The sequence below is a fragment of the Kogia breviceps genome, chromosome 17, assembly GCF_026419965.1.
Source record: "Kogia breviceps isolate mKogBre1 chromosome 17, mKogBre1 haplotype 1, whole genome shotgun sequence".
NCBI lineage: Eukaryota > Metazoa > Chordata > Mammalia > Artiodactyla > Physeteridae > Kogia > Kogia breviceps.
Window position 1 is genome coordinate 63,349,434 of NC_081326.1, and position 27,374 is coordinate 63,376,807.

Here is a 27,374-nt window from a genome sequence, read left to right on the forward strand (position 1 = left end):
GAGACACTTTTTTGAAATTTGAGAGTAGCACTGTGGTTGAGCTGGGTTTGAAAGTCACAATTCAGAGAGTGTGTGAGTTGAGAAATAGGCTTATTTATACATCAACTAACCTTTGGTATAAACCAGGATGTGCTAATTGTTTTAATTTTGATGTAAAAATCACTATATTTGTTAGCCAATCTGTTTGCAGAGTTGACATAAAATTGTCCTTTTGAACTTCTGAAGAGATCACAACATGAGATACTTGGGGGTTTTCACTATTTTAAACTAAGACATTAAGTGACCAAAAAATTCTCACCTGACTTCATGGGGTGGCATACAGTGATATAATACCTCTTTAGACAACTTCCAGAGAATTCCTTTATTGAAACTTCTAAGTTTTACCATGAAATTTTATATACATGATGGAAAAATGGGAGACATATACCAATTACATGTCAGGAAAAAATATTTTAATAGTGTTGTTATATAGCGTATTGGCTAATTCCAGTGGATCTTCATCTCTTACTGCTGACATTATTTCCAGTATTTGACTAAAACAGAACAAAAATGGATGGTTACATTTCTAAGTACATATTCTGTTTTAAAGGTATTATCTTTTTTCACATAAAGGAAAAGATACTGTTTTAGCATCTTTAACATAAAAAGCCTAACAGACGTTAAAGTTTTCAGCAACGTTAACAGAAAGTTTAACTGCTAGGATATTTAAAACAGAGCAGTTAAAGACAAATTTCTGCGAGTCTTGCATATAACTAGAGCCAGGAACCAGGTTCAAGTAAATTATAAAACCAGCCCATATTATGTGTACCACAATTAGGGAATTAACCCAGTGGAAATGAAGAGTCCTTTTAAACCGTGGGTTAATTACACATTAGTGGGTCATGATGCGCTTTTAAAAAATTAAAAGGAAAAGCACACTGCATTTAGTAAGGGAAGTACTGTTTCATTTTTGTTTGGGTTTTATTTATACATGCAAGTGTACTGAGTCACAGTGTGGTATTGTGGGGATAGCAGTTAAAGTTTGAAAGCCACTGCTTGGAGAACTGGTCGTAAGGAACAGCAAGAAATTGCTGCATCACCACCAGCACAGTGAGGACAAAGAAAGTTAGAACAAGTTACTTAGAACAATGTATGGTTATTAGGGGGGATGGGGAGAGAGAACTTCCTATATGTTTTTCCCTGCAATAGAAAGGTGTGAATCTTTCTATTTCTTTGCCTAGAATAATGATAATTATCAGTAGCTGTTTTCTAGCAATATTGTATGTAGACAATATTTCTTATACATGAATTAGAAAGTTCAAAGTCAGAATTAAACATTGAAATATTCTTTATCTTAAGCTTTTTGTTCCCTTTATGGGTTTTTAAAATATGAACACCTAAAGGAATCAGGGACAGAGATTAGACATTAACTGGAACTTTTAAATTCTATAGGAGTAACAAAAGCCTTGTTTATGTTAAATGAACTGACTACACAGTTTTTATCTGACAGTCAAAACAGGCTAAAAGCAAATCTGTTAACACTGAAAGTGATTAGTGAAAGATTCAGTTTTCTTAGCAAACTAGATTTTTCTTCTATTAACTACTTGGAGTTGGAAATTAATACATAATACTGGGAAATCAGTATGATTCCTGCCACCAATCTCCCTTCTGGTCCTTTCTCCACACTGATACCAGTTAATAGCTTTTCTGCTTAAAATCCTTTGGGTCCTGATAAAATCTAAATTCCTAAGGGTGGCACACAAAAGCCCTCACTCTCTGGCTTTACAGTACCTTCCCTATCACTTACCTAGCATCCTACTTTATGCCACACTGCAGTCATTGTTCCAAGCTCTTCCTCAGTCTGCCTTCGCTGAAGGTGTTTGTCTTGGTCTGGCCTAACTCCTGGTCCAACTTAGTAAACAGATGAAATGTCACCTTAGTTAAGCACTCCATTTCCCCTCAGGGCAGGCAGCTGCTCTGTCCTATGGCCCCAGTCATATGTTCATACCTCTATAACAGCACTACTATCTTGGATTATACTTTTTGTCTGCTTGTTTGCTCCAGGAGGATCCTTGTCAGACTTGGTTAACACCTTAACCAAAGTGCCTGGCACAACGTACCTACTCATCTGGTGGGATGAGGGTGGGAACGGTCTTGATTCTTCTGGGTAGTCTCAGTAACTTGTACCTTTCCTGATATTTGGAAAGAGCTCCAAAATGTATTTCAAGGAATTTATAATCTAATGGGGGGGGGGGACAGAGATCTCTATACAAATAATTAGAACATAAAACTCTTAACAGATGGAGTTTATAAAAATGACTTTGTAAGTAGGAATTAACTTGCTAATTAGTATTTAGCATTAGACTAGGGGCATGTGTATTTCTGAAATGTGGTTTAAAATTTTTCAGTTCGCAAATGTTGATTTAACCAAGCTCTGCTTACTCAGAACTGGTATTCATGATTGCAGTAGATACTCAAAAGCCTTCTTGGTTCTTAATCTGCATTTAGAAACACCTTAAAATTCTGTCTTGCAAATATGTAGCTAAAGTCAACAGCTATACTTTTACTTACGATTAAGGCAGTGTGGAAAACCAATTTAGATACTGTTGGCAACTACTTCCTCTAAGCTGGCTGCTGGAAAACTGCCAGTTTCTTGTCTCTAGTGTCCTTTTAAATCTCCAAAGAATTAATGAAATGTCTCTGGCCTGAACTTGCAAGTACCTACATTTCATAAAAATTACAAGTGTTTCTTCACTAGTCAGAGTTTAAATATATTCCTCACCCTACAGATTTAAAAACATTCAGTTTTAAAGTCTTTGCCAACATCAGCATGTTAATAAAGGAAAATCCAGTGTATCTTTATAGAATAATTATTTTTCTGCTCACTGAATTTTAGATCTGGCTTATCTAATATACTCTTACCTGTTAAAACTACTAAAAAAAGATGGAGCATGTTAAAGGAATTATTACAACAATCCAATACTAATTTTTATGAATAAATATAGCCAGTGTGATAAATATACCCAGTTGCCTGAACTGGTAAGCCATACTAGATCGATATAGTCAGATTTAAATTACTGCTTGTGCAACAAAAGAAACTGGATGACGGGCCCATTAAAATAAACTTTTCCTATAAATTACAATATGCTGTACAGCTCCTTGGCAGTTAGATGGGTAATACCCCCGTTCTTTTCACATGTGCTCTGTATTATTAAAAAAATGATTCTGAATTAGTTTATTTTTCCCTAGGAAATAAAATTCTATAAAGTTCTGCCCTTTTTCTCGGTTGGAAAAAGGAAATCATTTCTATAATTTGTCCTTTTGTTCAGAGGCTTAAAGAACTGTGTTATTTCTTAGGTTTATTCAAGCTGTCAAATCACTTAAAATACAGATACCATTAAAAAAAGGTCTCCTGCTAAGACTGTGCTTCTATACATCAGCAGGAAACCTGCAAGATAACAGAACTTAAGCCAGGTAGGGTGATTCTATGTATGGATAGCTTTAAGATCTTTTTCCCTCCCTACAAAATGACAAATGACCAAAATCACATGAAGTTCTTACTCTGTAATAAAACCACTCTGGGTTGACAGGATATGAAAAAAGGAGCTGATACACAGCAATTAGGTACAAATTCCTCCAAATCACTGCATTAAAATGGTCTTTGATAACTTGGATTTCACCCAACTTTAATTCTGTCCCTTGAGTTCATTTTGTAAATGGCATTTGGTGGTTGACTTTAATGTTCTGAAGACCATGAAAACAAAATACTTACATTATATGGCAGGGTTCATTTCTGTCTTTCAAACAGTGCCCATTATCCCACTTCTTTTTGGTGGGAAATGAAGTTTTTATATATTTTGATCCAGCATGTGTACTTTTGACTCCACACCAAGGTGCATCTAGAGTTAAGCAAAGGGGAAGAGAAGTCTCTCAAAGAGATTTTTACCTTTTAAAATTATTTTTAATGAATATTATCAAACTATTATATAACCTCTAAAATATACGCCATGATTCAGCTTAAAAAATGGTAAAAGGCAACAGAAAACAGCTTTAAGAAAAGTACAAGATAAAAATCTTGAACTGTACAAATTCTTAAACTTTTATTTCTTTTTTTCCCACTAACAGTATTGTTGGTGTATGGTATGCTTTAAAAAATCTAAAGCTAAAAGAAATACAACTGTAACATAAAAACATTTAAGTTAAACTTCTATTTGCCCCTACTGAATGTAAAACAGTGGCTTTGATTTTCTTGTTTTTTGTTTGTTGTTTTTGGCCGTGCCACGTGGCATGCGGGATCCTAGTTCCCTGATGACCAGGGATCCAACCCCATCCCCTCTGTAGTGGAAGCCTAAGCACTGGACGGCCAGGGAAGTCCCAAAAACAGTGGCTTTGAATACTGGGATTATTTACTTACCTAAATCTCTAATAAAGAATTATAATAGCTTACACATTTTACAACCATTGTATTTTTAATAAGATAATTTAGTTTTCATGACTCCCCAAGGAAATACACCTGATTTCTTCAGAATGGCTCAGTCTCGACTTTACTAAAAAAGTCCATGGGGCTTCCCTGGTGGCGCAGTGGTTGAGAATCCGCCTGCCGATGCAGGGGACACGGGTTCGTGCCCCGGTCTGGGAAGATCCCACATGCCGCGGAGCGGCTGGGCCCGTGAGCCATGGCCGCTGAGCCTGCGTGTCCGGAGCCTGTGCTCCGCAAGGGAGAGGCCACAACAGTGAGGCCCGCATACCACAAAAGAAAAAAAAAAAAAAAGTCCATGGGTATAAGAGCCTTGAGTTCAGGGTAGAGATAAAATTTTTAGCTTCTAACTTTGTCTTACTTTGAGAGGCAGCAGATTAATTTCTAAAATTCTTAAATCCAATTTGATTTAAATGTTTGCACTTTACTTTAAAAAGTATTGTACAATTAAGCCATTACAAAGAAGACATTGTTTAAAAAAAATTCTGAATAGTTTTTGAAACCCTGAGGTGAAATGCTTAGTTAAGACTCCTTGTTTAATAAAACAACCTCCTTAGTTACCACATAGTCTTGACATTCCATTTTTAAGTGCTTAGGCTTAGTCAGACTTCTAAAATTGAAAAAATTGCTTGCATAAATATTTTTCCATTACAACTCCCAAAGACTTCCTGAAAAGTATAATTGTTGAGGTTGAGCATGCTAATAAAATAATACTTGTTTAAAGTATTATTTTAAAATAATAAAATAATTTATTATTATTATTTTAAATTATAATATACATTATATATATTTTCTCTAGCTCTTTTTGGGTATGGTTTAATATGAAAATTAAGTTCTAAAAGCAAACTTACCAGTCTCAATCATTAATTTTTCACTAGGTATTGACTTCAGAACTTCCAAATTAGCCTCAGTTTTCAGTGAGCTTGAAAAAAAAAAGTTACTCATATATAAAATAAAAAGGTGCAATTAATGAACAGCAACGTTTTCATATTATAAACTTGTTTAAAACAGATTACAGAACTAACCCAAAATCCTGAAACAAAACTTTGGTTGGCTACAATGGAAGTATACTTCAGAAAGTATTTGCACATTCCCATCCTTACAGAATCCAGATTAAGATCTATTCCAACCAGATCCTGCCTTTAGGGGGTGCAATTTTTTGTGCCTATCAGTTGATCGTCCAATAACTTTCTGTAACAGTCTATGTTAAACAATTCTTTGAAAAGAATTTATTTGCGTCTCTGGGTAATCTGCATAATTTAGAGCTCATAAGGCTGCATTTGAAGGTATGGCCAATTTCTTCATGGGCCAAATACCCAGGGATTCACTGGTATGAAGGAATCAGATACTCAAGGTTCATGTTTCACTAATCAGAAATAGAATCTTCACAAAGGATGAAAATCACAATCGCTGTTAGAACTATAAGTATTTAACACGGTATGAAACTAGAAAGCTGGTTAGCAGATGTCAGTTCTGTTATTCCTGTTTAGACCCTACCGCAACCCACCCCCAAATCTGGAAACTTTTAAGATCTTCCATTACTCTTGATATTCTGAAACTTGATAATGTGTCCGGGCATAAAACTTTTTCATCCATTTAGGCAGTTGGAATCTTCCAATTTAGACTCTTCCCCACCCCTAACTGGGAAAACATTATGGAAAAACAGGACTTTTCCTCTTTCATTTTCTTTCTTCTCTCTGGGACTTTTATTAGTCAATTTTAGGACTCCTGAATGGTCTCCGAGGCCCTGTTTCTTTCATACCTTTTTTTTCTGGGGAATTAATTTTCATTTTCACACCCTGAGATAGACTGGATTATTGGTTCCAATTCTCTCTCACTTGACAGAATTATATATCTGCACCCTTGCCATGATTTCTTAGTAGGAAGAAGGAACCTGAATCTGGCCATGGCCTCAAGACTTGCTTTGACCAATGGGATGATATGGCCAAGAGGCTTGGAATGCACGTTCGTGATTTGCAATGGCACTCTCATGATCTTCTGAGATTAGCATGCACTAAGTAACTGTTACCTCTTCAGCCTAGGCACCCAGAATGAAAACACATGGTGAAGATCTGAACCCAACATGGAGCCTGTGGCTGAGCTCACCTCTGTCAATCAAACCCCAGCTGACCCAAAGACCCATGACTGTTAAAAAAAAAAAAAGTTTACTGTAATATGTCAATGAGTTTTGGGATGGTTTGCTATATATGTGATGACTAATACTGTCCTTAATGTTGCATTTTTAATTTCAGGACTTGATATAACTTTTCATTATGGAGAGTTCAAATATACACATAACTAGAATAACATAGAACCCCCCATTCTCCATGTATTTATTACCTAGTCCCATCAATTATCAACTCCTGGCTGATCCTGTTCCACCCACTGAATGCTTTCCCCTGGGATCGACATAAGCATTCCAAGTCTTAGTCCTCAATAATCCAGTTTGTTCAGTTTTCTTGAGAAAAAATTACTTTTCCCCCTGAGTATAAATGCTTGCTGCTTCTGTACTCTGTGCATGGGAGTGGATAAGGGGATTGGTATCTTTCTCTATACAGGCCTTCAATCACCCTGTTTTGGTCGCAATTTTAAGCCCAAAGCCTTTCTGGGATTCTGTCTGCTACACCTGCTCCCATCTCCTCTGAGGCCCTTTAGTGATACAGTCTAAGTTTTCTCTTCCAATTTCATCTGTCTTCCAGAAATCTACAAAACATTTCTCCATTAGCAAAACTTTGGCCTTTTTTTCTTTACTTTTCCTTTTTGAATATAATTTTATTGTAGCAGGGTTTTAGGAGGAGTAGGAGGGAAATGTGTGTCTAGTTTACCGTAAGTACCAGCCCTTTGTTAGTGTTCTCTAGAAAAAACAAAGTTCTTATTTTCAGCCAGCTTAATACTTGGTCAATATTTTCTAAAATATGCTGATATATTTGATATGGATACTAAATTTAAAACATCACCAAATTTTGGGAGTATTTGCATATTTTTAATCTCATGAAAACAAATTGTCTGATTGACTCTTTTCCTACATATATTAATGCTTGTAAAAACTGATCTACACAGACATAGAAAACAAACATGGTTACCAAAGGGGAAAGGGAGGCGGGGAGGGATAACCTGGGAGTGTGGGATTAACAGATGTATACTACCATATATAAATAGATAAACGAGAAGGATCTGCTGTATAGCATGGGGAACTGTATTCAATATCTTGTCATAAACTATAATGGAAAAGATGTATAACTGAAACACTTTGCTGTATACTTGAAACAATATTTAAATAAACTACACATCAGTTAAAAAAAACTGATCAAAATACAGAACTATATACTATCAGAAGAAATATTTTTAATCAAAGCCAGAATCCTTAATGTTTCCCATTTAAGGAAGAGCATCTGCATAATTCTATGGTCAAATTTGAAAGTTCCCCATTTTCTTGGGGGGGAAAATTCTAATTTAATCTTTAGAAACCAAAGACTATATCATAATGTAAACAGATTAAATTACCATACCCCAGAAACTCAAATTAAGACTACTCTAAACTGAATTTCAAAAGAAGAATAGAAATATTGACTTTGACTAAATAAACTACTGACCCATTAATTCTGAGTTAATGTAGGAGAAAAAAAATCCCAGGTAATTAGCTTAAAGCCAAGTCTTTATAAACTCAAGATCACTTAGAAACCTCTAAGACAGACGTACAGTTCAAGTTGGTGAAATAAAGGTCTCTACCCCCTTCTCTTGAAAATCATCCCAAAATAAGAAGAAACTGCATATTTTGATGAAACTAGGAGACATTTCTAACTCCTCATCGCAAAATATAAAGCAGAAAGTAGACAGAGAAATGGTAAATGATCTGCCTTTACGTGCTAAGTGACTTAAGTGCTATGTGCCTGTAGAGAGAGACACTGAAGTTAAGCAAACCAATTCTCCCAAGGAAGTTCTAAGAACTGGAAGAACTAGGTACCTAGAAAGGCTGGGGTAGGCAGGGGACTGAAATGGGGATTGTTTGAAAAGTCAGGGTAAAGAGAAGATGGGATTCTCAGATTACTTTCCAATAAATTGGCGCAGAAATGACAACTGCCCTGTACCCTGGCCCGAGAGAGAGAGGCAGAGACAGAGAGATGTGTGTACAGTCTCTGGACTGGAAGACAAGCAGCGCAGAGAAGTGCAGGGTGAGGCATGGACTAGAAATGGAGGCTGACTGCTTACTGAACGGAGACGTCCTCTCTCCAGCACCATCCTGCTCCAGAACATAGGTATGTTTCTGAATTCTCATCCCATTTTCCCAGCAGGGATCAGAGGACCCCTCTCTGGAGGAACTGAACAAACCCAGAGGAAGATCTTGACAAGCTGACATTAAGGATTCCCCGGTGAAAGTCAGTTGGCCATCTGCAGGCCTGCAGTTGATGGGCTGTCTCCCCACAGAGCTTCCAGCAGCTTTCCCCCCTTCACTCTTAAAATATACAGCAAAGAACTGCCTGACATTTGAAGATAGAGACCAAAACAAAGAGGAAAAGGACCTCAGAGGAAATAAAAGCATTAAATGGCAAATATATATATATATATATATATATATATAACTTACATCTTTAGAGAGGTGGGAAGATGCTGCATCTACCAAACAAGAATACAGCAGGAAAAAAACGAGAGCTTTCAGAGACTGAAAACAAAAGCTTAAGTAAGTTTCCTTGAAAAGTTGAAAAAAAGGAATTCCCTGACAGTCCAGTGGTTAGGACTCCAGGCTTCCACTGCACGGAGCACAGGTTTGATCCCTAGTCGGGGAACTAAAATCCTGCAAGCCGTGTGGTACAGCCAAAAAAAAAAAAAGGTTGAAAACTAAAGCACTTGTTTGCGAGGAGGAAAACAATTAGATAGAAATTGTAGAATAAAAAAAAGAGATCAGGGACTTCCCTGGTGGCACGGTGGTTAAGAATCCACCTGCCAGTGCAGGAGACACATGTTAGAGCCCTGGTCCAGGAAGATCCCACATGCCGCGGAGGAACTAAGCCCGTGTGCCACAGCTACCGAGCCTGCGCTCTAGAGCCCATGAGCCACAACTATTGAGCCCGCGTGGTGCAACTGCTGAAGCCTGCGCGCCTAGAGCCTGTGCTCTGCAACAAGAGAAGCCACAGCAATAAAAAACCCACGCACCGTAACGAAGAGCAGCCCCGCTCGCCGCAACTAGAGAAAGCCCATGTACTGCAACAAAGACCCAATGCAGCCAAAAATCAATCAATCAATCAATCAATCAATAAAATGAGATCAGAGTATCAGCCTGGGAGGTCCAAAGAAAGAATAGAAAAAAAAAATTGAGAAAACTTCTCAGGACTGACAAAGATGAGCCTCTAGCTGGAAGGGGCCAGTGGAGGATGACAAAAACCCATCAAAACACCTTTGCACATTTTGATAATACCAGAGATAAATAACTAAAATATTCCACAGGGAAAAAGGTATGTCACAGGTAATGTACTGGAAAACAGAATAGAGACTGGAACCTAGAACTGGAATATTGTAAATCCTCAGTGAAAATGATCTCTAATCTAGAATTTTATGGCTAGAAAAAATATCAAGTGAAAGTATGGGTTTTTTCCCCCTTTCATTGACTATCCAGGCAAACTTTCAAGAGGAAGAGCAGAATTAATTCATTTGCAAACATGTGTTCCATCAAAACTAGAACACATGGGATTTAAAAATAGGAGTTCTATCACAGAAAAGACACTAGTCCAAACTGTAGCAGAAAGATGGAAGGGTCAGGAACTAACAAATTATCTGATTATCCACACAGGTTTCCTCATGTGGAAAAATAGAAAAAAGCATTTTACAGAGCTGTTGGCAAGTGTGAAGAAGCCTTCAAGTTTTGAAGAAAGCCAAGTAAATAAAAATATGAGGAAAGTTACTCCAGAAAAATTTAAAAGTGGTACATCACATGGTTCAGCAGTCAACAATATTTTACATAGACATAATAATGAAAACACATAATATGCATATAACCAAAAATTCTCAAGTAACTACATTGAGAGGGCTATAGAGGAAATAATGCAGGTGGGGGGGCAGTATTGGATATAAGAACTAAAGTGCTCAAACTTCTTAATGGAAATAGACAAAGGGAATGAATTAAGAGTTAATATCATATATGTAATATTTAGATACAAGGCGATAAAGAGTAAAGTGGTTGGCTCTGGAAAAATTAACTTGGGGTAGATGGCATGCTGGGAGACTGCGTTTATAAGTCTTTTAGTACTACTTCTTTATGCATGCATTATTTCCATATTAATATATAAATTAATTAAATCATTTATTTAAAATATGAAAGAAGCATCTAGGACATTTAAATAAGTCTGAACTCTAGAGCAAATAATTAATTTCATGATTCTATTTTCCAACGTAGAGTTTAGTTTAAAAAAAAAAAAAGTACTTGGAAAAGTAGTGATTTTAAGGAAATGAAACACTGAAGAGGGAAAGGAAGTCTTATTTTTTGCAATTTATTTCATGAGCTACACTGATAACCCGAGGAAAGACACTGGTAGAAGCTCACCGAATTATTTGGAAGAAAATGAGCCCAGGGACCCAGCTGTGCTAGCAGACTGTACTGGGTACATGAGGTCTAGTGTGTGTAACAGCAGGAAAGTCACCAAGTGAGGAAGAGTATACAGGTTCTCACACTTCGAGTAACTTTACACCTGTCTCTTAACTTCTCTGAGCCTCACCTTCTTGGCCTACAGAGATATAGAAGACGATTATGTCATAGTATGACCTTTCCCCCATAGGTGGACATCACTTGTGTATATGTATATGCAATGCTGTGAACACATACGTTTTAAAGGGATAAACTGATCCGAGAATAAACTGCATTGCTAGAGAAAGCTACCTGCTAACCTCAACAGAAAATTGTTTTCCATTACTGGAACACAGGATAGCAGTTTATAGCTTTCAAGCTTTAATTTGTAATAGTAACATACTGTTTAACTTCTTACATTTATCACTAAAATTCACAGACCAAGGTCAATGCAAAACACACAAATTTTAATAAAAACAAATTTAAATCTTTATCAGTAATTCCCTATAAAACAATTTAAGGAATCTGCTTAATATAAAAGTTAAAAAAACAAAAACCAAAAAACAACTCAAGGACCTACCAACCATTAAATCCTATGTAGAGACCCAAGTCCATCAAAGCAGCTGCTGCTTCCTTGCTACCGTCAAATGAATGCACCTAAGGACATGAAGGCATAATTTTATTATAATAATTACTTTTCTTTAAAATTCTAAATAACATTAATAGGACTTTCTAAGCAAAAATATAAAAGCAGTAGGGGTTTTTTGAACATGGGGTTTCAAATGTGGCCCCTACAATTTTTATTTTCAAATCAAATTTCACAATTATAACCTGTCATCATCTCCAATGTGATGAGGCAAGAAGGAGATGGCTGCCTAGAATTTCTGTCTGTGGCTATGCTGAGGTCTCTGCACCAGCACTACTGCTATACCTCCAGGAAAGGCGACTGGAGGAGAGAGCCACATTCTAGGCAAAAGCATGAGGAAAAGGTAAAATGTTACAAGACTATTTAAAAAATATTTTTCAATGTTCAATTTTTCTGTTAGAGGATACTTTTTTTTTTTCTAGAAGAGAAGTGAATTTTAAGAGAAAAATTTAAGCTCTATAAAGAGATTGTAAGAACATCACTAAGAAACTGTCAATTGTTATACAGTCAATAATATCAGCTCAGCAAGCAAAAAGGATTGAGATGGACTTTTTCTCCTTCAAAGATAAAGAAGTTAAAGCAAAATTTCTCACACTTCAGATGTATTTATGTAATCAAAACAATAAGTGACAAGACTCCTTTAAACACACGTAACAAGTGAAGTCACGTTAACATAGCATCCAGAGAGTCTGAATACACTGTAACGCGTTTCTCAAAAATAACTGTCACACAGCTGCTCAAAAGAGTTTGTTCTTCCCCTCAGCACTTCCAGCTGACTAGAAAGAAAACATAGCCCCCATCAATGTAAGATAATTTTAAATATGACCCTCATAAACCATTTTAGAAAATTAGTTATTAATTCTCTATTTGGCAATTTTTTTTGATAAAAGTCAAACATTTAGGTTGGATTTGTTGTTGTTAATTTTTTTAAACTACAGCTGACCCTTTAACAACACAGGCCTGAACTGAGAAAGGCCACTTACATGTGGGTAACAGCTTTTTTGCTGGAGACCAGAGTCTCTCCTAAAATTACATGTGAAAATTGTACATATGAGCATTTTTCTAAGGCAGATTTTCAAAGGAGTCCATGATCAAAAAAAAAAAAAAAAAGAAAAGAAAAATCATTGCTATGGAAACCCAAGCTAAGTGATAGAGAGATAATATTTATGGACCTTTCTCTAGACTAATGACTGAAATGACCATAGAGAAGTGTTTTGAGCAGAAGCAAACTACAGAAATGAGAATGTGTCTCTAATCAGAGTGGTAATAGTAAATAAATACAGTTGACAAGAAATTAGGAAGGCAAACCTGAAAAGAGTGCTAAAATATTTTAAAATGTTATTAAATTTCATTTATAGTTTGCTCAAAATTTAAATTGAAGAACATTAAAGAATGGCTGATGGAAGGAGCAGAGAAAAAGAAGATCATGCAGACTATTACAATGTGCTGGACTAAGTTCACGGGGTTTTCTTGTGAACAGAATTCTGTACTCGTTCTTGTACTCTGAAAAAGGAAATGTAACTAAAATAGTATGGGGTTTATGTTTGTACCGTATCTGATCTATAGATTCAACAGTAAATTTATATGCCCTTCAAATAAGAGAGCAGAACCTTAGTAACTTTACTGCTGGCATCTGAATCGCTTCATAGAGGCCAACGTCATTTATTAAAAGCAGTTTCTATACTTACCACTCCACCTACACACCGATCTCTATTCCTTCTCATTATGTCTGTGTAAAACAGAAACAACTTTTAGCAAATCGCTTGATTTCTGCAAATTCTTAAATTTTAAATGAGATTTTAGCTTTAACTCACCCAAAAATTCAGCATGTGAGTTCCGACAATGAAGAAACATTGGTAATTTTGTTTGTTCTGAGAGTTCAAACTGTTTTTCAAAATATCTGCAAAATGGAAAAAAATTTTTGTTTTAGCATGAGAAAAGTAAATTGTCAAATGATTTTTTTTTTTTTAAGTTAAAGGGCTTTTATTCTCTAGAAATGATAGAACAGAAATAGTGAATTCAGGCATTTAAAACACATCAGGCCTACCTGGCCGAAAGCTTTTATAAAAACTTCCTGAAAGGGTTACTTCATTTTCTGGGATTACAAAATTATTTTCAGAAATGTTTGTTAGTTTTTCCATTGTAACTGCCAGGTAAATTAGGTAGCAGTTTACCATTGATCACTAGAAGTAAAGAGCTGTAAGGTTTAAGTTTACAGTGATGGAGACTGTTCCCCCAAATAATTACTTTTAACTAGCTTTCTGACTAAATCCCAACAAATGAAGTGGACACCCTCCTTTCACCCGTGGGATCCCTTCCCCGAAGCATGTGTTGGTGGCTGAAAAGACATGGCCAGCCCCTTGTCCCGAGAGCTGGCTGACCACCACCAGTGGGAACCCACTCACTCCAGTGAGAAGCCAGGCTTTATACTCAGTGTTTTCCATGTGCTGTTATACAAGGAGTTATTGCCACTGAGCAAAAAGAAGGGTTCCCTTAAAAACTAAACACAAAGAATTTATGAAGCAAATGAGCACAAAAACTGAAATACTCTTTTTCAGAAAAATGAAAAGTACATGATAAAATGGCAGTCCTGAACATTTTAGAGTACTTTATAAAAAGGTTTTTAAGTGCCTTATACCATTGTCTCATCTAATCCTCAAAATAACCCTAGGATAGATAGGACAAGAGCTGGTGTCAGAGGGGTGTAAGACCTTGTCCAAGATCACAACACACAAGAGGCTTTCAAGAAGCCTCTTCCTGGTCCCAGCATGTTCTGTGTGTCTTTTCATTTCAGCAGTGTTCCCTCTTGTTCTCATTAATGGTCATGTAGTTTAAGCTAAACCATGAGTTACAGACAATAGGTGTCATATTATTTTCTTAAGGGGTTTACCTCTTCTAGGCCCCTAATTTGGGGGAACAATTTCTCCGTGTATAACTTAAATCTCTTTTGCTATGTTTTCCTGTATCTTGTCTCCTTGAAGTGCCAGACAGCTATTTTCCTAAGAGTACCTACCCCCTTTGTAAAACTCTTGAAAATGCTACATTTTAAAATTAGAAATAGAAATGTACTTCTCAAAGAAACAGTCATCCTAAAATTGGTGGTCTATGTCTTTATTATCCAATTTTTTTTTTCCAGATTCTGCTGGACTAAAATAAGCAAAAATATTTTTAGTTAGCGTGGTGCTGAAACTTAACAGTGTAGGAAATATAAATGAACACTTGGAAAACAATATTTTAATAATTACTACTGGTCACTATTTCCATAACCTCTAAAGTAATTCAAATGTCAGCAATTAAGTGTTCTCCAGTCATCATGTAAACTTTACTCTGTATTTGGCTTCTGGCTACACACAGTCATACAGCCAAGCCACAGATTTACAGAATCTGATGATCAGGTTGGAAATAAGCCTTCCTATCGCAGAGTAGGCAAAAGTACAATTTATGAAAATAACAGATGCCCAAGCAACGTGCTTACAGAATTTTATGTAATATGAGAAAAGAAAGGTCGACGTGCTCAAGCCAGCTAGGTATCATAAGAAAACCATGTGGTAAAAAATCATTCCCAATAATACAAATTGAGGATAATTGGTACTTAACATCAAATGACTAGGGTCTTTAAAGAAAAAACAACCCCCTATGGTAACTAGGAATAACAACAGAAGCTAAAGGGCAAAAAGTGGCACCTACTTTTTTTTAACTCAGGGTTTTTAAAAAATATTTATTGATTATTATTTATCTATCTATTTATGGCTGCATTGGGTCTTCGTTGCTGCACACAGACTTTCTCTAGTTGCGGCGAGCGGGGGCTACTCTTTGTTGTGGTGCACGGACTTCTCACCGCGGTGGCTTCTCTTGCGGCAGAACAAGGGCTCTAGGCGCGCAGGCTTCAGTAGTTGTGGCACTCGGGCTCAGTAGTTGTGGCACACTGGCTTAGTTGCTCTGAGGCATGTGGGAATTTCCTGGACCAGGGCTTGAACCCGTGTCCCCTGCAATGGCTGGTGGATTCTTCACCACTGTGCCACCAGGGAAGTCCAATGGCACCTATTAAGAGACTTCTCTGCTTCTTTTAAGATTTTTAAAAATTCATAAATGAGAATCATTCTTTGAGTTAGATTTGCTCATTTTAGCAAAGCTGTAATTTGCTTCTGACTGTAAATATTACTGCTTCTTACATTTTAGGGTCAACAATAGCTAAGGACAAGGGCTTCAAAAGTTCAACTTCAGAGTACCAGCTGTTATTACAGGCATACCTTGTTTTACTGAGCTTCTTAGATACTGTTTTTTGTTTGTTTGTTTGTTTTTACAAATTGAAGATCTGTGGCAACTCTACATGAAGCAAGTCTATCGGTGCCATTTTTCCAACAGCATTCGCTCACTTTGTGTCTCTGTGTCACGTTTTGGCAATTCTTGGAATACTTCAAACTTTTTCATTATTGCATTTGTATTGTATTATTGTATTTTCATTACTGTATCTGAACCTTGCCCATACCAGACAGCGAACTTAACAAGCATTCTGTTTGTTCTGACCTACCAGCGTGTTCCCTGGTCTCTCTTCCTCTCCTTGGGCCTCTCTATGCCCTGAGACACAACAGCATTGAAATTAAGCCAACTAATAACACTACAATGAATGGCCTCTAAGTATTCAAGTTAAAGGAAGCGTTTCATGTCTCACACTTTAAATCAAAAGCTAGAAATGTTTACGCTTAGTGAGGAAGGCATGTTTAAAGCCAAGACAGGCCAAAAGCTAGGCCTCTTGAGCCAGTCAGCCAAGTTGTGAATGCAAAGTTAAAGTTCCTAAACAAAATTCAAAGCGCTACTCCTGTGAACACACAAATAATAAGAAAGCAAAACAGCCTTATGGAGAAAGTTTTAGTAGTTTAGATATGAGATCAAACCAGCCACAACATTCCCTTAAGCCAAAGCCTGATCCAGAGCAAGGCCCTAATTAACTTCGATTCTGTGAAGGCTGAGAGAGGTGAGGAAGCTGCAGAAGATAAGTTTGAAGCCTGCAGAAGTTGGTTCATGAGGTTTAAGGAAAGAAGCCATCTTCATAACATAAACGTGCAAGGCGAAGCAGCAAGTGCTGATGCAGAAGCTGCAGCAAGGTATCCAGAAGATCTAGTGAAGATAATGAATGAAGGTCGCTACACCAAACAATGGGATTTTCAATGTAAATGGAACAGCCTTAAGTTGAAAAAAGATACCATCTAGGACTTTCATAGCTAGAGAGAAGTCAATGCCTGGCTTCAAAGGACGAGCTGAACTCTCTTGTCAGGGGCTAATGCAACTGGTGGCTTTAAGTTGAAGCCTATGCTCATCTACCAACCTGAAAATCCTAGAACCCTGAAGAATTATGCTAAATCTACTCTGTCTGTGCTCTGTAAATGGAATAACAAAAGCCTGGATGACAGAACATCTGTTTACAACATGGTTTACTGAATATTTTAAGCATACTGTTGAGACTTAATGCTCAGAAAAAAAGATTCCTTTCAAAATATTACTGTTCACTGACAATGCACCCATTCATCCAAGAGCTCTGATGGGACGTACAGTGAGATTCATGTTGTCATGCCTGCTAACACAACATTCATCCTGCAGCCCATGGATCAAGGAGTGATGTTTACTTTCTAGTCTTATTATTTAAGAAAAACATTTTTTAAGGTTATAGCTGCCACAGGTGATGGATCTGGGCAAAGTAAATTGAAAACCTGGAAAGTATTCACCATTCTAGATGCCATTAAGAACATTCGTGATTCGTGGGAAAAGGTCAAAATATCAGCATTAACAGTGGTTTGGAAGAAGCTGATTTCAACACTCACAGATGACTTTGAAGGGTTTACGACTTGAGTGGAGAAAGTAACTGCAGATGTGATGGAAACAGCAAGAGAACTAGAATTAGAAGTGGAGCCTGAAGATGGGACTGAATCGCTGCAATCTCCTGATAAAACTTTAACGAATGAGAAGTTTCTTGTTATTGATGAGCAGAGAAAGTGGTTTCTTGAAATGGAATCTACTCCTGGTGAAGATACTGTGAAGACTGTTGAAATGACATGACATAAACTTAGTTGATGAAGCAGTGGCTGGGTTTGAGAGGACTGACTCCAATTTTGAAAGAAGTTCTACTGTGGGTAAAATGCTATCAAACATCGTCGCGGGCTACCGAGAAACAGTTCGTGATACGAAGAGTCAATCGATGCAGCAAACTTCACTGCTGTCTTATTTTCAGAAACTGCCGTAGCCAGCCCAGCCTTCAGCACCACCACCCTGATCAGTCAGCAGCCATCAACACCGAGGCAAGACCCTCCACCAGCACAAAGACTGACTCGCTGAAGTCTCAGATGATGGTTAGCACTTTTTTAGCAATACGGTATTTTTTAGTTAAAGTCTGTACATTGTTTTTTCACACATAATCCTATTACACACTTAACAGACTACAGTATAGCATAAACATAACTTCTATATGCGCTGGGAAACCAAAACATTCCTGTGACTTGCTTTATTGTGATGGTCTGGAACTGAACCCCCAATATCTCAGAGGAATGCCTGTAACTTGGATTGAGGCAAATCCAGAAGACCCAAAGCGTTCCAGCAGGACACCTGAACCCAGTGTTACTCCCTCCTCTAAGCCAGTGGAGAGACTGAGGCACTCCTTGCCATCATCTCTGAGGTTTCCTAAATCTGCAAATGATTATTTTGAAATTTTGTCTGACGTCTGATTAAAAAAAAAAAAAAAAAAAAAAAAAGACCTGCACAGTATTAACCCCAAGAAAAATGCCCAAAGCAAATGCCTCCCACTCAAGTGAACAGAACTCTAACTTGCAACAAGGAAAGGAGTGTAGTAGCACCAGGCAGAGAAACTGAAAATACAGGGTATGACTAAAGGCTAACCTTTCCATAACTAAATCAGGTCTTTTCCTTGTCTTCTTGCTTTTCTTCTCTTTTTGCTCTTTAAAAAGCACTTTTCAAAAATCCCAAACAGAAACTATAGCCAGTAGCTTCCTTTAGGTTGGCAGTATTTCTAAGAATAGTACAACAGCCACAATTTATGGAGCTGACTCTGTGCCGGGCACGGCACAATGGCCCTTACATACTACATGTTAAGAAAGGCAGGCAGTATTATCCCCATTTTAAAGATGAGGAAACTGAGATTTACAAAGGAATATATAGGTACCAAATGGCAGTTATGATTCAAACCTAAAGATCTGTTGATTCCAAAGGTCTTTTAATACTATGTTATCTACTGCCTTTACTTACCATTATTTTCAGATACTCTGTCTACTGCACAGTAGTGGATTTTTTTTTGGTCTTGCCTCCTAATCCATTATACTAATTTATTTTCTATTTTTCTCTTCTCACAGGTCTTTTTTTTGACTATATGTTTTTACTTAAAAAGTAAAACAAAAATGACAATCACACACTAGTTAATTGTTTCAGATGGACAAGTGGCATATATAAGCACAGACCAAAATCTAAATTCTTTCAATAGACTCAACAGTAAAAGCTGAATTATAGGCTTTTTATCCATCATGCTCTACAGGAATCAAAAAGACACTTTCCTTATTATTAAAAATTCAGTGCACATTTATGATGTGCTAAGAGTACTGTGCTCGGTGCCATAGGAACTGGAACATGAGGAAGACTTGGTCTGTGCCTTTGAGGAACTCAGAGACACTAGTTTGTTGTGGGGGTGGAAGTAGTAACACAAACACACTTTTATTACAAAGTGAGAAATGCTGAAATAAGTACAGAGTGCTGTGTGGCAGAGAATAGGGGTGATGCTGTTAGTATGTGCTATAGGAAAGGAGGGAGCAAAGGTAGAAGACATGGGTATATGTTTCCATAACAACAATCCAAATGCAATTACTACCGGTTTGTCATTTTTTTACTCACTAAGTCATTTGATGATCTATAATAAAATGAAATTTCAAACTTAACTGCCCATCTATTCAAAATTTCTACCGTACTTTAATTCGTCCTTAGCTTTACCTGTTCTGGAAGAGGCCTAGGTCACATCCCGTCACCTTAGCAAAGCCTTCTGACTCCCCCAGAAAGTGAGTCTTTCCCTCTGCTATTCACATACCTTTCTGATAGCACTTTCCAACCTATTTGAATTATTTATGTCCTCTCTTATCTGTAGAGGCACTTATTCTTCTTTGTATCAGACTGAGGAGACACTTGCTAATCATTCACTTCATCAATGGAGTTCACCTCTTACAGATCAGCATCTGGACAATGGGCATGTGTGCTGAAGCATAAGCTATACACTGCTATACATAAATCGTTTTACGTTCTGATCTGAAGATGACGGAGCAGTAAAAGAGAGCTGATACTATCCATGTTTTCATTAAACACATACAAATCAGGTTTAAAGTATTTAAGTTGCACTTTAGAATCAGTTTAAGTCATCTGGATGAAAAGTCACGTGGAGGACTCTGCCCCTGCCCTTGATGGTCACACCACACAATCTGCCTCATGAGGCTCATCTTGGCCAAAAACAGACAGGAAAGTGGAGGAATTCAGATCTGTGGGCTTTCAACCGAAGAAGCTATTACAGCCAACTGTTTCTCTTTTTAAATGTGAATATGTGAACTTTTAAGGTTAAGTGAAGTGACCTACATGATATTCGAGAACGGTACAGAGATTTAATAATCCTGCCCCTAATCACGTGAATGTCCCTGAAAAACACGGCAAATAATATACTGCTAACTAAACAGCTCTGAAAGGTTCTATAACTGTGAAGCCGGAAAGGAAGAGTCCATAGAACATTACTCTAACCCATCCTGTGTCACTTGGTTATGATCCTTCAGGAATTCTGGACCCTGAAGTCCAGGGTGCGACAGGCTCACCGGTCAATCTGCGCCTCACTGTGGGCACTTTCACCTGGACCGGTCACACTGGGATTGCGTGTGTGGGCAGGGGAGGCAGTGGAGGAAGGTCACTTCTGGCAGGTATGATTTTAAAAGTCCCTTCAGGAAACACAAGCTTTAAATGATACATTATACAAGATGGATTTACTTGATATTTATAGGACATTCCATCCAAAAACAACAGAATACACATTTTTCTCAAGTGCTCATGGAACATTCTCCAAGATAGATCATATCTTGGGTCACAAATCTAGCCTTGGCAAATTTAAGGAAATTGAAATCGTATCAAGTATCTTTTCTGACCACAATGCTATGAGACTAGATATCAATTACAGGAAGAGATCTGTAAAAAATACAAACACATGGAGGCTAAACAATACACTACTTAATAATGAAGTGATCACTGAAGAAATCAAAGAGGAAATCAAAAAGTACTTAGAAACAAATGACAATGGAGACACGACGACCCAAAACCTATGGGATACAGCAAAAGCAGTTCTAAGAGGGAAGTTTATAGCAATACAATCATACCTTAAGAAACAGGAAACATCTCAAATAAACAACCTAACTTTGCACCTAAAGCAATTAGAGAAGGAAGAACAAAAAAACCCCCAAATTTAGCAGAAGGAAAGAAATCATAAAGATCAGATCAGAAATAAATGAAAAAGAAATGAAGGAAACAATAGCAAAGATCAATAAAAGTAAAAGCTGGTTCTTTGAGAAGATAAATAAAATTGATAAACCATTAGCCAGACTCATCAAGAAAAAAAGGGAGAAGACTCAAATCAATAGAATTAGAAATGAAAAAGGAGATGTAACAACTGACTGCAGAAATACAAAAGATTATTAGAGATTACTACAAGCAACTCTATGCCAATAAAATGGACAACCTGGAAGAAATGGACAAATTCTTAGAAATGCACAACCTGCCGAGACTGAACCAGGAAGAGATAGAAAATATGAACAGACCAATCACAAGCACTGAAATTGAAACTGTGATTAAAAATCTTCCAACAAACAAAAGCCCAGGACCAGATGGCTTCACAGGCGAATTCTATCAAACATTTAGAGAAGAGCTAACACCTATCCTTCTCAAACTCTTCCAAAACATAGCAGAGGGAGGAACACTCCCAAACTCATTCTATGAGGTCACCATCACCCTGATACCAAAACCAGATAAAGACATCACAAAGAAAGAACTACAGGCCAATATCACTGATGAACATAGATGCAAAAATCCTCAACAAAATACTAGCCAACAGAATCCAACAGCACATTGAAAGGATCATACACCATGATCAAGTGGGGTTTATTCCAGGAATGCAAGGATTCTTCAATATACGCAAATCAATCAACGTGATACACCATATAAACAAACTGAAGGAGAAAAACCACATGATCATCTCAATAGATGCAGAGAAAGCTTTTGAGAAAATTCAATACCCATTTATGATAAAAACCCTGCAGAAAGTAGGCATAGAGGGAATTTCCTCAACATAATAAAGGCCAGATATGACAAACCCACAGCCAACATCATCCTCAATGGTGAAAAACTGAAACCATTTCCACTAAGATCAGAAACAAGACAAGGTTGCCCACTCTCACCAATCATATTCAACATAATTTTGGAAGTTCTAGCCACAGCAATCAGAGAAGAAAAAGAAATAAAAGGAATCCAAATAGGAAAAGAAGAAGTAAAGCTGTCACCGTTTGCAGATGACATGATACTAATCATAGAGAATACTAAGGATGCTACCAGAAAACTACTAGAACTAATCAATGAATTTGGTAAAGTAGCAGGATACAAAATTAATGCACAGAAATCTCTGGCATTCTTATACACTAATGATGAAAAATCCGAGAGGGAAATTAAGAAAATACTCCCATTTACCACTGCAACAAAAAGAATAAAATATCTAGGAATAAACCTACCTAAGGAGACAAAAGACTTGTATGCAGAGAACTATAAGACACTGATGAAAGAAATTAAAGATGATACAAATAGGTGGAGAAATATACCATGTTCTTGGATTGGAAGAATCAACATTGTGAAAATGACTCTATTACCCAAAGCAATCTACAGATTCAATGCAATCCCTATCAAATTACCACTGTCATTTTTTACAGAACTAGAACAAAAAAATTTCACAATTTGTATGGAAACACAAAAGACCCCGAATAGCCAAAGCAATCTTGAGAACAAAAAATGGAGCTGGAGGAATCAGGCTCCCTGACTTCAGACTATACTACAAGGCCACAGTAATCAAGACAGTATGGTACTGGCACAAAAACAGAAATATAGATCAATGGAACAGGATAGAAAGCCCAGAGATAAACCCACACACATATGGTCACCTTATCTTTGATAAAGGAGGGAAGGATATACAGTGGAGAAAAGACAGCCTCTTCAATAAGTGGTGCTGGGAAAACTGGACAGCTACCTGTAGAAGTATGAAATTAGAACACTCCCTAACACCACACACAAAAATAAACTCAAAATGGGTTAAAGACCTAAATGTAAGGCCAGACACTATCAAACTCTTAGAGGAAAACATAGGCAGAACATTCTATGACATAAACCACAGCAAGATCCTTTTTGAGAAATGGAAATAAAAACAAAAATAAACAAATGGGACCTAATGAAACTTAAAAGCTTTTGCACAGCAAAGGATACCATAAACAAGACCAAAAGACAACCCTCAGAATGGGAGAAAATAGTTGCAAATGAAGCAACTGACAAAGGATTAATCTCCAAAATTTATAAGCAACTCATGCAGCTCAATAACAAAAAAACAAACAACCCAATCCAAAAATGGGCAGAAGAACTAAATAGACATTTCTCCAAAGAAGATATACAGATTGCCAACAAACACATGAAAGAATGCTCAACATCTTTAATCATTAGAGAAATGCAAATCAAAACTACAATGAGATATCATCTCACACCGGTCAGACTGGCCATCATCAAAAACTCTAGAAACAGTAAATGCTGGAGAGGGTGTGGAGAAAAGGGAACCCTCTTGCACTGCTGGTGGGAATGTAAATGGATACAGCCACTCTGGAGAACAGTATGGAGGTTCCTTAAAAAACTACAAATAGAACTACCATATGACCCCGCAATCCCACTACTAGGCATATACCCTGAGAAAACCATAATTCAAAAAGAGTCATGTACCAAAATGTTTATTGCAGCTCTATTTACGATAGCCAGGACATGGAAGCAACCTAGGTGTCCATCAACAGATGAATGGATAAAGAAGATGTGGCACATATACACAATGGAATATTACTCAGCCATAAAAAGAAATGAAACTGAGTTATTTGTAATGAGGTAGATAGACCTGGAGTCTGTCATACAGAGTGAAGTAAGCCAGAAGGAGAAAAACAAATACCGTATGCTAACACATATATATGGAATCTAAGAAAAAAAAATGTCATGAAGAGATTAGTGGTAGGATGGGAATAAAACACAGACCTACTAGAGCATGGACTTAAGGATATGGGGAGGGGGAAGGGTAAGCTGTGACGATGTGAGAGAGTGGCAGGGACATATACACACTACCAAAAGTAAATTAGATAGCTAGTGGGAAGCTGCCGCATAGCACAGGGAGTTCACCTCTGTGCTTTGTGACCACCTAGAGGGGTGGGAGGGAGGGTGACGCAAGAGGGAAGAGATATGGGAACATATGTATATGTGTAACGGATTCACTTTGTTGTAAAGGAGAAACTAACACACTATTGTAAAACAGTTATACTCAAATAAAGATGTTTAAAAAAATAAATAAAAAATAAAGTTCTTTGTTATTGAAAATAAAAATAAAAGTCCCTTCAGGCCATCAAGCACTGGCTTAATAAGATCATATAACAAAAAATGGTTAATTATTAAATATTATGAGAGCTAGATGGTATCTTGATAGAATTTGATCCAGACTCCTCTTTCATGTATGAGAAACTAAGCAGGATGGAGGGTTGTTTATTCTTAAGTGGCTCTAGGATCAGATACTATACCTTATTCATAGTTTTATATACTATGAGCATACTATGAGTTCTCAGCAGTTTCTAGCACATATTACTCCATAAATATTTGCTGAATAGATGAGTAACTAAATTAGCCTCCTTTAGAAACTCGTTTTAATGTTTTACCATCTTGACAATTAATACACTGTTTTTGAAATTCACAAAATGCTTATGTCTTAAATTAAGCCTATAACATAATTTTTCTTTTCAGCCTTCAATACTACCCACCAGTCTGGTGATCTGAGTTCCAACTAACAGCTACAGGCAATGGGTTATAAGAAGTCTCTGAGGCTTGTGAGCTTGGAGTTTTCTCAGAAGCCACCACTCCCAAGATGGATCCTATGAAAGGATTCTCAGGTTCCAAACTGATAATATCCAACACCCAGCAAGAGTAAAATATGCTTTTCTAGCTTTGGTGATTGACCCTATAATCTCTTTGCACTTATTATTAAACAAACAAAAATCGAAAGTCTATCATGTAAACTCATCCCTGTTTCTACCATTAAAATCAAGTTAAATGGTTAAACAATTAGGGAACTATATGCTTCCATACCTTATGAATTCCATTCAAGTATGCATGGAATTTGTTTCACTTAACTTTTAATATACAAAGGGAAAAACAAAAAAACCCTCACGCTTAATCTAACTACATTCTCAACTGATAAAATCTACTTAAAAATCTCCCGTAAGATTTTACAATACGATAATTTCTGAAGAAAACAAATTTCCTTACTTGAGCTGAGTACCTTTAGGACAAAACTGCAGTCGGTCAAAATCTTAAACAGATAAAAAAGAATCAATAATTACTCATGACTTGTACACAACAAATTAATTATTTTCAAACAAAGTCACTCTAATGGGATAAGTTGGCACTTACCAAGTCCACATTCCCCTATTGCTACAACTTTCCCCTTGTTGTTTTCAGCGAGATTTAGTAACTCCATCAAGTAAAGATCAGGGTTATTCTTTTCAAATTCATTACATCTTGTAGGATGACACCCAACTGTACTGAAAAACATATCTAGCACAAAATAATATCTTAGGATTATTTTCAAAATATTTTTTCATATTTATATTTAATATGCAAAAAATGATATAATATCAAATAATTTCAACTGGTCAGTTTTTAATAATACCCATAAATCTAGTCAAACTACCAGAATTGCACTGGGTTAATCACATAAGAATTTTTGGAATACTAACAAAGTAGGACATGAATATGAAAATTGCCTTAGTGTACTGGTAAAAATAATTCAACTCTTCCAAAGTTTGGTATTTACTGAGGCTTTTGAATGGAAAATGAAAAAATTTCTTAGGTAATGACATTTCATTCTACAATTTTATCTTTAATATTCACTGTTCATGTGACTCAGCTTTCATGTATTAACAGTTAAAATGAATTCCTTTCCCTTAAAAAGGGTAACAGAGGTGGAAGTAGGATTCATTTTTCTAATAGAAAATAAAGCTCACTTATTTGGAGGCTGTACTTTGGCATCTTAATTGTATGGAACACAAGTGTGAGGTTGAAAAGGGCTTAAGAAGCTTAAGGCTCTTGCAGCTGATGAACCCATGGGAGAGACCTGTTGCCTTCCTCAGGCTCCCACGAATATGTTCATGCATAAAAGGAGCTTTTAAAGCAGTGAGGTAGCAGGTATATGCAGAGGAGTGGAAAAGGGTTGACAATGGAGATCCGAGAACTTTTAAAAGCATATCTGTTTGGGGAATAACAAGTATGCAAGATAATATTCTTATACACATCAAAAGCTTCTGGGAAGATGATTATTTTTATGACTTTAATCACTAAGAAAAAGTATCAGTGGATCCTGAAGAGAAGTATGCATTTTAGAAAGATTTCAATAAAAAGCAGCTTTTGATGAATAAACCAGTATTTTGAAAAATAACATGGAATGCCTAATTCTTCAGTGTCTAGCACATGAAGAATGCTCCCTGCTGCTCCCCAGCAAAAAACAAACAAAAAAGAGGTTAGGTAAATGAATGCCAGATAAAGGAGGTGTTTTATGTAACTAGGATTCTTGTAGGAATCAACTCCCAAACTTTACAGACTTTAAATAAATGCAAATATATGAACATAAAGTGAGCATATGAGGGATTATATATTATATTATTATTTGCATTCCTGGGGCCTTGCACAGTGTCTCTGATCTGCATCATGAATATTTAATAAGTGATCTTTCACAGCCTAAGTTAAAAAAGAGCAAATAAAAAGCAACTCACATCTTAAACACATTATGGCATACACACAAAAATTCTACATCCGGAATATCTGAGGTTAAATTCTATGCCTAGTGAACTTAATTCTCATTAAGTGAAATCTTAAAATAATCCTTATTAAATACAAGAGGGTTCATCAAGCATCTGATATAACAATGGTCACTTTCAATATTTTCATCTTAATCTCGTCACACTGAAATTGGTCTATCTTCCTGTTGTGTCTACAGTATTTGTACCTGAGGCAGTTCTCAGAAAGACTTCTTCAAAATAACTTAATTCACATTTTAGGGGGTAAAAGTAATACGAGGGTACCATTTGTCTGTGCCAAATGCAGTGCATCTTTACTGTCTTGTAGATTTCCACCTGTAATCATAAACTGAAACAGAAAGAAATAAAGTAAGTCCACTTTAACAGGGTGTCAACCACAGTTTCCCAAACGTGCTTTCCTGCTGCTTTTTTCCAGAATGCTTCTGACTGTCATACACCAACCCTCCTTTAAAAATTCAGCTGAAAGATCACCTCCTGTGCAGATCCTGTGCAGAGTGGGTCCTGAATACCCTCTCCACATGCGCGTGCACACACACGCACACACGCGCACAC

At 36.8% G+C, this 27,374-nt stretch overlaps 2 protein-coding genes across 7 annotated transcripts in view; one reads left to right on the forward strand and one right to left on the reverse strand.

The window, feature by feature from the left end:
* Window positions 1-8,996, forward strand: part of TRMT12 (tRNA methyltransferase 12 homolog) — an 83,799-nt gene extending 74,803 nt beyond the window's left edge. Inside the window, exon 4 of the mRNA XM_067017473.1 lies at window positions 6,494-8,996. The gene's annotated coding sequence lies outside the window, so the exon portion shown is untranslated. The remainder of the gene's footprint in view (window positions 1-6,493) is intronic.
* TATDN1 (TatD DNase domain containing 1) overlaps window positions 337-27,374 on the reverse strand; it is a 42,146-nt gene continuing 15,108 nt past the window's right edge. For 2 of the 6 annotated variants that reach the window (XM_059043425.2, XM_067017475.1), the window contains 9 exons: window positions 27,087-27,150; window positions 25,420-25,563; window positions 25,276-25,318; window positions 13,473-13,558; window positions 13,347-13,387; window positions 11,593-11,669; window positions 5,308-5,378; window positions 3,752-3,878; window positions 337-533 (listed from right to left, as the gene is read on the reverse strand). In XM_059043425.2, the coding sequence (XP_058899408.1) occupies window positions 431-533; window positions 3,752-3,878; window positions 5,308-5,378; window positions 11,593-11,669; window positions 13,347-13,387; window positions 13,473-13,558; window positions 25,276-25,318; window positions 25,420-25,563; window positions 27,087-27,150 (756 nt within the window). In that variant the 3' untranslated portion in view covers window positions 337-430. Of the gene's footprint in view, window positions 534-1,453; window positions 1,891-3,751; window positions 3,879-5,307; window positions 5,379-11,592; window positions 11,670-13,346; window positions 13,388-13,472; window positions 13,559-25,275; window positions 25,319-25,419; window positions 25,564-27,010; window positions 27,151-27,374 lie in introns of those variants that run through there. The other 4 variants (XM_059043427.2, XM_067017474.1, XM_059043426.2 and 1 more) reach the window with 3 other exon arrangements.